The sequence below is a fragment of the Labrus mixtus genome, chromosome 11 (genome assembly GCF_963584025.1).
Source record: "Labrus mixtus chromosome 11, fLabMix1.1, whole genome shotgun sequence".
In the NCBI taxonomy this organism is placed as follows: domain Eukaryota; kingdom Metazoa; phylum Chordata; class Actinopteri; order Labriformes; family Labridae; genus Labrus; species Labrus mixtus.
This window is the reverse complement of record NC_083622.1, coordinates 20,083,433-20,093,986: the sequence shown is the minus strand read 5'-3', so window position 1 is coordinate 20,093,986 and position 10,554 is coordinate 20,083,433. Positions and strand designations below refer to the sequence as shown.

The 10,554-nt window shown below is 37.5% G+C and overlaps 1 protein-coding gene across 1 annotated transcript; it reads right to left on the bottom strand.

The window, feature by feature from the left end:
* Window positions 1-54: 54 nt before the first annotated feature.
* On the bottom strand, window positions 55-1,141 carry LOC132984060 (ictacalcin-like). Its single transcript, XM_061050693.1, has 3 exons — window positions 999-1,141; window positions 359-501; window positions 55-260 (listed from the first exon to the last, which is right to left on the bottom strand). Exons 1-3 carry the CDS (start codon window positions 1,075-1,077, stop codon window positions 138-140), a joined length of 345 nt encoding a protein of 114 aa, XP_060906676.1. The 5' UTR covers window positions 1,078-1,141; the 3' UTR covers window positions 55-137.
* Between the last annotated feature and the right edge of the window lie 9,413 nt (window positions 1,142-10,554).

Here is a 10,554-nt window from a genome sequence, read left to right as displayed (position 1 = left end):
CTTCTTAAAAAAAAAACATTATATTATAACAAAAAAATCACAGTAGCCTAAAACTGGTGCAAGTCGGAGAAATATATATGTATTTTTTTATTTAGCTCAAGGTAGAAGTTACAAACTTCGGAAGCAATGTAGCCAAATTATTTTTTGCATATCGCGGTGAGGGCTGCTACGTAGATGACGTATTCTTTGAAATCCACAACACCATCCTTGTTGAGATCCAGCGAGTTGAAGAACTCGCATACTTCATGTTGGCATCTACACTAATAGAAGAAAAAATGGAGAGTTGTTTTTAGAGGGTGGATCAAATATATCATGTCAAAGAGATATGGACACTGTATTGTGGTAACACTATATTTACCTCTGCTGTAGGCATTTCATTATGGAGCAGCTCTTCAAGTTCTGCTCTCGTCAAAGTTTTATTATCACCGTCTTTCCCAGCATACTTGTCAAAGGTATCTATGAGGAGTCCCATCGCCAAACAGAGAGGAGATGTCATGGTAGCTGAAACGAGAACCTTTTGGTTTAGTCCAGAGCATTTATTTTACAATGACATGGCAAATATATTTTTTTTACTTGTGCCTTTGAATAGAACTGATAATTTTATATTCAGTGCAATCTGAAAATATATCCCCCCCCAGTCATGCTTGATTTTCTCATTATGATCCTTTCTCTGTCCTCTGGGGGAAATTCTATATGACTACTTTTAAATAACAAACACGATCAAGTATTGATGATACACCGGCAACACAAACAGGACATGTTTGATGTTTCCTATATGGATTGGCTTTGCACTGTCATAAGGCAAGTTGGGGTTAACATTTACCAGAACCCAGTTTACGACTTTTACTTCAGTAAAAAATCCAAATGATAATGGTCACAATCTCACAATTTTAATATCTATTGATGTGGCTAAACTATTTAGAAACAGCATTTAACCCTTCACACAAAGAATTCTGTATTTAAAAACAAAAGTATTTTAAGAACATATCTCCACTTACCACCAAGACTGTTGGACAAGTTTGGTAGGTTGAGCGAGAGGAAGAGAGGAATTTGAATGGAGCATGCACACAAACCCATTTATAGTGTGACAAACCCTAGATCCCCTCCCATTTTTGTCTTCATTTTTCTCCTCAGACGACATACTAAATGTCTATAAACTGGATTACTAAAATAAACCAACAAATAAAATGTTTGACCTTTTTTAACTAAATACTCTCCACCATTAACACCAGTGTTGGAATCCTATAAGGTATATATCATGGTTTATATAATCTCTTCCTAGTCTGCATGATAAAGAATTGAAATATTTAGATACTGTACATAGGTACACATGTGCTTTTTTAAACACTTGTGTTTAGTTTTATATGTACAAATTCTAGAAATAGAGCAGTTTGCCCCCTCGTCAGGGTTGTTTCCTGTTCTGTTTGTGTCAGCACCCAAACATTAACATGATGGTTAACATTTAACAATGGAATGGGTCCATTAATCATATAAGAGACTGCTGTTTAAGCTAACATGTTAAATGAAAATTAAAGTTTGTTTAAAAACATTTTTTAAATATATATATATATATTTATATATATATATTTATATATATATATCCCATGTAATGGGCCGCACTGTAACTGCCAAGAGAAGGCAAGCAAGATGCAAAAGCATATCTCACTTGGGATGTCTGAGCTCTTTACTTTTTAGTGTGTACATTTTGGATACTTGTACATGAAATCCAGTTCTTCAGTCACTTCTCAAAGCTCCTGATTTTTAGGTGAGGCTTGGAATGTAGATTGACTGGTAAATCGAAAACTTTGCCTCAAGCATCAACGTCCTCTTTAATAACATGGTAGGTTAAATACAAGCATTACTGCAGAAACTCCGTCAACCTGTCTGTCGATCTCCATTTTACATTCATTTGAGAACAAGAACCTGAGATATTTGAACTCCTTTGCTTGAGGCCCTGAGTATATGAAGCAGGCAATCCACTTTTTATACAAGAGAACCATCAATCACCAACACGTAACGACTGCATCACACACTCGGTTTCAAACTCCCTGACTGCTGTTGGACAACATTTGATAAAGTAAACAGAACCACATCATCTGCAAAAGGCAGAGATGCAAGTACGAGGTCCCCAGAAACCGCACCTTAAGATCCTACCAGAGAAAATCATAAAACAAAATGTTGAAAAAGTACAAGCCTGCCAGAGAGCAACTTCCAACATGATTTTTTTTTTTTAAATCATGTGTTCAGTATACAAACATACTCTCACTGTGATTATCTTAATGTGGCTGGTTATACGGCACTGGCATCTTTCTGGCTTAGAACCTAGAATCTGTTGACTATCCCCCTTCACCTTCTGATCCAACTTAAAACCAGGTACTGATCAGGTGACAGCTTTGTTCCTCTTATAAACTAAGATATGGCTGCAGATCTGATAATACAACAACAAAGTTATTTATTGAGATTGGTTGTTCTGGAATGAAATACACTTTTGAATCACTTTTCGCTTTAACTTGGTGTTGGTAGCGGCCAATCAAAGACTAGCAAAAAAAAGCCCAACACAAACCAATTAGTTTTGGACCAGATCATCAGATCGGGCCGCTTCTCCATATTACCCCCCTCCATAGTTCTCCATCATTGTCCATGTGGGCATTGAAGTTGGTTACCTCAGCAGAACTACAGAGTTTCCAGACAGAACCCTCTTCAGCAACAGCCTGTCAAATTCAAGTACCGTCCAAATGACTGTCAGCTTTGTCATATATTCCTTTAAGTCTGGTTTGATTGATTCCTTGCTTTCTCTGTCCCTCAGGGGGAAATACTTGATTTCTAATGGCCTTTAGTTTAAAACAAGACACAGGGACACACTGATGATGATAGAACAGAGAAGTAAATTGGTTTTATGTGGTGTGACAGGCAGGTCTGCATTTTTCTGAAACAATCCATGGCATCTTAAAGCTTCACTTAATGTGTCTTCTCCGCTGCTTTGTCTCATCACTTCTTCATTCTGGTTTATTTCCATAGATTTTTAAAATGTTATTAATGTGATTATTTGTTGATATGATTTCCCTCAGAATCATTGTTAACCTTAGTTTACCAAATTCCGGCAAAGTCCACAAACTTTGCCATATTCATTAGAACCTACATTATCGAAACGATCATTCCAAACATTGTATGAATTGACTCAGAAAGATGTGTTAGTATTAAGATGATGTATTCTGAGCAATAAACAAACTATAGAAGCTCATCATGCATCTAATGCCCCGTAAATCTGCTTCACTGCTTGTGTAAAAATGATCATGCAGGAATATGGCCTTTCCTAATAGCACTTACAACTAAGCTCCTTTACCATTTCTACCAGCGTTGGGATGCTTCCAGTTACATGTACATATCACAATACACAAGTTCTAACTGGAATGCGCTTGCGAGCATTTATTCTTTAAACCCTTATACTGTTTATGGTACTAACCAAACTATCTACCAAAATAGGGATTTAATGTATTCAACAGAGTTAGCAATAGCTGCATAAAGCAAAAATAATACCCATTGACATGGCACTCCTATGTATTGTTTTCCCACTTTATTCTTCCTGTAAAAAAAGATGGTGAATTCTGTTTATCATCATTAAATGGACTGAATGGATTCCAACATAAAGCAAGAAAAATGAATAGCATGGACACTTCAAAGTGAAACATCTCAACACAAACACAAGGGGGCAGCCATGGAGAGTCTGAATAAAGTGCCTGTGGTTTATAACTCAATGATGAACATAGATGTAAATGACCTCAATCCATTTATTGACCTCTTAATGAACAGATGTGTAGAGATTGCTTTTAGATAAATAAATTAGATGAATATAAGTAACGGTCACTATCTCTATCTATTTGAGTTTTATGTTGTTTGTTTATATGTCAGAATATGTTACAATGGTCAAATCATATAAATATGGCATAGATTGACTAAGCTTAGCTTTTCTGAAGCAACATTTTTAAATACATATTTTCACATAGGCCTACCTAAATGTTATGAATATTTCTGTAGGTTGACAGCCACGAAAATGGACATGAACTTCTTTTTTTTATCTTTAACAGTCTTATGACCACTGAAAGTGCTTTCTTCAATTCTATTATTATTATTATTATTATTATGAGTGAGAACCTCAACAAAAAAACAAAAAACTTATCATTACTCACACAGACTGTCTGTTGTTGCCAATATTCTAACCAGGTGGTGGGTGTTAAAACATACCAGTACACACAGAAATGGAAAGTTAGAAGTAGGAGGCAGGCTTGGTCCAGAAACAACAGGCAGTGGAAAATGTTTTGTTGACACCAAAATGAGCCTAAAATAAACCACATTGTGTAAATTATACTGTTCCTCCAACCCTCCATGCACACACACACATACACACACACACACACACACACACACACACACACACACACACACACACACACACACACACACACACACACACACACACACACACACACACACACACTTTGGAACAGACTGAAATCAAGAGCCAACTATGGATTGCTGGGAATTTTGGTTTAAATCTCCAAACGTTTTAGTTATCCAGTGACATAAATTCACATTTAGCTTATTCTTGATGGACTGCAACAACAGTTTGTACTGATATTTATACTTTCCAAAATAAGACATGTCAATTATGACTCACTGATTTAACTTCATGTTAAAGTGTCCCCCTACATTAAGGGTTGATAGAGGTCATCCCTCTCAGAATGACTTCTGCTAACCCTTAATACTTGAAAAGACAAAAACAGTCAGCATTTCATCTGATAATCACAAGTTGTCACCATACTTGATAAATTATATCATTTTATTTTATGTCTGCATTGATAGAGGCTTGCTGGGTCTAAGGGACAGGTGGGTGCTGCTGTCAGTTTGCTAGACACCAACACAGCTTGCTCTGTTAACCTCTCCACTGTTTGTAGTGTTGATGCCTTCAGGGTATTTTTCATGCAATAATATTACACATACAAATATTATTGCTTGCCATGTAGTTGATTATACCAACAGGCTATCCAAAAATCTCTGCTTCAGCTTTTTGGTGGGAGAACTTCTGGTATTATATATTTTAATCGTAAGCACTACTCAGTATGCATTGGTGTCTGTAATTTACTGTATCTGGCTCGTTAGCTTGTTCAGTGTGTGTCATATATTGGTGTATTTGGCTGTCCCACTGGGAAAATAGAGGGTCGAAGTGACGAGAAGACCAGTTACCAGGACTTGTCTGTTCTGTAACCTTGTACAACTTTCTACTCTCCAACTTGCATTACGGCAAGTGAGCTGACTACTCCAAGCTCTCTTAGATTTGTCCGATAGACAGGCTTAATCACCAGCTAATGAATTAAACATCTAACATTCCTATCTTGAGCAACCTTATCCAAAAATGTTCACTCATTGAAACCTTAAACGACAGCTTAAATTGCTGAACTCGAGGCTTCAAAAATGCATTTTGACGAAACAATGAATGACGTTACTGTGGCCATACTTATATTAAAGACTCAAAGTCTTTGTGCTTAAGTAAGATAGTGAGCTTAACATAATTTAAATCAGGAGAGACTTAAGTAAGTGTTTATGATTATTATTACCTGACCTATTATTAGGTTTCCTACTGTGGTTTTAAGTCTATCAGCTCTTGAGGGCCCCCTATGGGCCTGGGGCCCCAAGCAGTTGCCTGCCTTGCCTGTTGACAAGCAGCGCCTGCGCCCCTATGGATTCTGGACACTGGTGGTGGTGATGATAGAAGAATGCAAGGATGTGATGAGGAGTGGGTTTCTGAGGCTGTATCTGAACTCTGCTGAGCTGGAATTGAGGTGACTGGGGCAGAGGAGGGTTGCAGTGGTCGCACTGACTTAGGAAGAGAGAGAACAGATTTTAAAATTTGACAGTTGAGAGAGGTTGTTGTAGGATTATTATTGTGTGTGTATTTCAATAGGCTTAAGGGCTGACTAATGCAAATACTTCTATATTTTTACATCTACCATCAGTTACGTTGGTCTTTTTATTAAACATAGTTCTGGTGACACCATGACAGTTCAGTCAGGTAGATTCTACTATTGTTCTCACACTACTGTCATTCACTTCCCTATGTATGTCTACTCCTATTTGCCTAAAGTCTTGCCTAAAGCTGTTCTCATTACCTGGTTACAGCTATCCAAAGCATTGCAACAATTCATGGTTAGCCTATCATAGCTTCTTAAACATGGCTTATCTCTGCCTCCAGTTCATTTATAACCTCCCAGTCTTTCAATAGTGCCTTGAGTTTTAACAGCTTTATCAGTGTAGATTCATCATCAGCCAACACCTCCACCTCCAGAGTCTGGATTTTGCTTCCGCTTTGGGCGGACATCTTTTGATCCCCAAATATCCCTATAAGCGCCAAAGACTTTCTGATAATTATACCAAATAATCTATATTCATTTATTTAATTGATAAATATTTATTTATTATGACTATTTCTTGAGTTTGAGTTTTTTTTACTCACTTACTTTTAGATTTCACAGAAAAGTACAAATGAGCTGTGACTTAGAGTATCACACACTTCACTTTAGTGTTATCAGTTACGTTGGTCTTTTTATTAAACATAGTTCTGGTGACACCATGACAGTTCAGTCAGGTAGATTCTACTATTGTTCTCACACTACTGTCATTCACTTCCCTATGTATGTCTACTCCTATTTGCCCAAAGTCTTGCCTAAAGCTGTTCTCATCACCTGGTTACAACTATCCAAAGCACTACAACAATTCATGGTTAGCCTATCATAGCTTCTTAAACATGGCTTATCTCTGCCTCCAGTTCATTTATAACCTCCCAGTCTTTCAATAGTGCCTTGAGTTTTAACAGCTTTATCAGTGTAGATTCATCATCAGCCAACACCTCCACCTCCAGAGTCTGGATTTTGCTTCCGCTCTGGGCGGACATCTTTTAATAATCTATATTAATTTATTTAATTGATATATATTTATTTATTATGACTATTTCTTGAGTTTGAGTTGTTTTTACTCACTTACTTTTAGATTTCACAGAAAAGTTCAAATGAGCTGTGACTTAGAGTATCACACACTTCACTTTAGCTGCATTCTGTTTGTTCAGCTTGAGTCGACAAATGGATGCAAATAGGCTAAAATGAGTTATGTAATGGCATTTTTTCACCAACAGATGGAAAAAAGAAATTGTGTGAGAGGCAGGGAGATTTGTTGAAGAAAAATACATGTGCATAAAGGTATCAGCCAGAGTTTTAACCTGCAGTGGGTCTCCATGTTCCCATCCACAGCAATTGCATAAACGCTTTGAATAACTTTTATTAAAGTGATAAACACAAAAAAACGCCCAAATAGTTCTGTGCTTAAGGTTTTTTCTTTATTCTCAGCAAGTACAGAAGTGACACTAGATCAAATTTACATGAGAAAGTTTGAGTCACAGTTTGAGTATGTTGTCACCCATGCCATGAGCACATTTGATGGTAGTTATTCTTCAAATGCTTTATAGCAAATCACATGAATCACAATCTTTTTTGCACGTGGTAGACGCAACTGATCAAGAAACCCACACCCAAGCTAAACTCTCTGATGTTGATCAGTCCGTCCTGGTTCCTATCCAGCTCCCCAAGGGCCTCTTCCAACGCCTCGTCAGTGATTTGCTCCTGGTGAGTATCACGGATGACAGCACAATATGAATAAGAATATTGAACAGGAAGCTAGTGAAGGTGTTTTGTATGTCTGTTCGTGTGTATTGTATGAGTATGATTAGTTGCTTACTTTCAATTCTTTGCATGCAACTTCCTCTTCCAGCATGGTCTTAAAGTCATCCATGGTTATATTGCCTTTGTCTGCGTACTCATTAAACACTTCCACAAGAGTGATGATAGCATTTTCCAGACGGGCCATAGTTTGAGCTGAAAACGAAGGATGAGAAATTAAAGAAAAAACAAAAAGTTAGGGTCCTTGAATCCAACAAGCTGGTAAAATATATTTGTATTGATAAGTTAACTGCACATTCAGCAATGCTTATATTTACAGGCCAGAGCTAACAAAGTAAATGTCAGAAATTCAAAGTCAAATATATGAATGAGGTCTTAAAGTGATCAGTGGGCTCCAAATACAGCTTTAGCAAATGTAAGGCGTTACTCTCAAGCTAAGCTAGCAACACTTTTTGCATTTTACAGAGAAATGCTACAATTGACCATGTCACATGCTTTTGTTCGCTCGTCTTGCCAAGAATCTAAATTATATGTTGCAGCTACTTTTTGACTCCCACAAACCACCCTCCTTCCCCTTCCATCAGGACTCACCTTTGAGTTTGCGTTCACCAGGTGAAGAGAGATCACTTCTTTGTCAAAAGGTTGGTTCCAGAAGAGACTGATGTCAGCCTGCGAGGAAAGTTTCCTTTTATAGGAGCTGACACATGATGTGTTACCTATGTGCATACGTGTTCAAAGACACATACATGTCATGTGGTGATTTACTGAAACCTGTCCAACTCCCCACAAACCTGACGCACCTGTCTTTAACGTGCTTTGCTGTAAAGAAGGACCACAGTCATTGCTTAGAGGTTTGACTGATGTTTGTGTTGCCTATATAGAAAATGTTTGCATTTGTTGACATTGTATACATGTGCATGCATGTTTATGTGTGTGCAGGGAAGTGTTTTGTTAACAAGTAGAGTTAACTATGTCAGGCAAGGAAATTCTGGTATTAATTTAGAAGCTTGAAGATAAGGCCTATTGTCGAAGAAATATTTGCAAATTTGAAGCTACAGAGCAAGAATTTATTGATTAATTTAATAAACATTTTCCAAATAAGAAATCAAAAGGTGTTTTGGTATGTTTTTGCTAAATTATAGTCTGAAAAGAAACAACAAAATCACTGGCTATAACATTGCTATTTATTGTGAAAAATAATTGCTAGACCGTGACAACTGGTCTTTGAAATGGAGAATACTACTCCTTTGTTAGAGTGTATCCATGGCAAGGCATATATGAGTTATTTGATGAAAACATTCAAAACATTCAATGAAAATATCAGTCATAAAATGTGCAGCACAGCAAAAGAATAACACTGCTTTCCCATTTCTGTTACCGTTTCTCAATGTGAGATGGTTCTGGATAAAAACCAACAGAAGCACTTATATAAACTCCCTATTGTATGTCACTCAGTCAATTAATTTAAAAAAAAACGTATTTATATAGCGCCAATTCATAACCAATTTTATCTCAAGACATTACAGCAATTAAAAGACAATACTCTTTTTCTATTATACTTTCCTTTGTTTTACAACATTCACACATACACTCCTACACACAAACACACACACACACACACACACACACACACACACACACACACACACACACAGAAGCAGGCTTAGACATCAGCTGAGCCGCAGCCGGCTTTTAGTCTGTCTATTTGCATTAAGTCATCTGTTCCAACCAAAACCTGTTTGTCATACTAGAGGAAAAATGACAGCTCTTTTGCTTTTGTAGCACTTAAAGACTTTGTCAGATCCCATCTCCCATTATACAGTATGAGCATGTCTCTCATAGTGCTTTCACACTTTCAAAACTCTTGTAAAACTCCTTATATTTGCAGGAGCAGCTACGTTAGTAAACAAAAGCACCCACATGAACTCAGACTTTAACCAGAGTTTTTCCTGCTTGCCCCCTAGTATTTTTTCCGCATTAAGTGCGAGTGAGCTCTGAGGTCGGGGACGTTTATATCCTCTGACTGGTGCACAGTGCATAAACTGTCTGCACCTGACCTCTACTATATCTCAGAGGAAGGATTAAAGGGCTGCATTATGTGTTTTGTTCAGCAATATGTAGTTCTCCGCTTTTTTAACATTGATATTACGTTGAACTGCGCATAGCATTGATATAAAGGCAGATATTCCCATTGGAGTCTGTTGCTTCATCCATTACTTCCGAGTCGTCTTTTTTACGTCATGCCTTGCCTCACAACCCCACCCATCTGACCACCCATCTGTGATGTGAATATGTGGACAGGCAGGTCACGAGAATTCCATGAGCAGTACTCCTGGAGCAGGGGCATCGCCAGGAACTCCAGGCCCCATGAAAAGATCTCACATAGGGCCCCTACCATGGCCCAAACTAAACCCAGAGAATTTCGACAATTTTGACGCTTTAATTCTTCTTACACTGCATTATAATTTCTCTCACCTGACGTTCAAAATATTGTTTTTTGGGCAGAAGTAGCGGTCTCAGTTTTAATGTTAGCGCGACAACATTGATATCATATGAACTACACTGAATCTGTTGATATCAAATATGTTACTGTAGCTCGCTGGGAAAGATGCTAAATATAGCTCCAAGTGGACTCTTTTTGACCTCGATGTAATATTTTTATAAAATAAGGTCGTTTGAAATCGTATCTATGAAGGGGATTAATAAGATATATTTATACATAAAACACAGATATGAGCCAAATGATATTCTTGGCTGAATTCCTCTAACAACTGGTTTAATATGCAGCCTTCCACATCTCTCACTCTTGACTCGACTGACCGCTGAAAGA

Bases quoted from the DNA above. Each gene is read 5' to 3' on its own strand.
- LOC132984060 (XM_061050693.1), bottom strand. From the start codon at position 1,077: ATGGGTTTGTGTGCATGCTCCATTCAAATTCCTCTCTTCCTCTCGCTC. The intron at 502-998 runs GTAAGTGGAGAT...TTCTCGTTTCAG, and splicing joins CTTGTCCAACAGTCTTGGTG to CTACCATGACATCTCCTCTC. The intron at 261-358 runs GTAAATATAGTG...TTCTTCTATTAG, and splicing joins ATGAAATGCCTACAGCAGAG to TGTAGATGCCAACATGAAGT.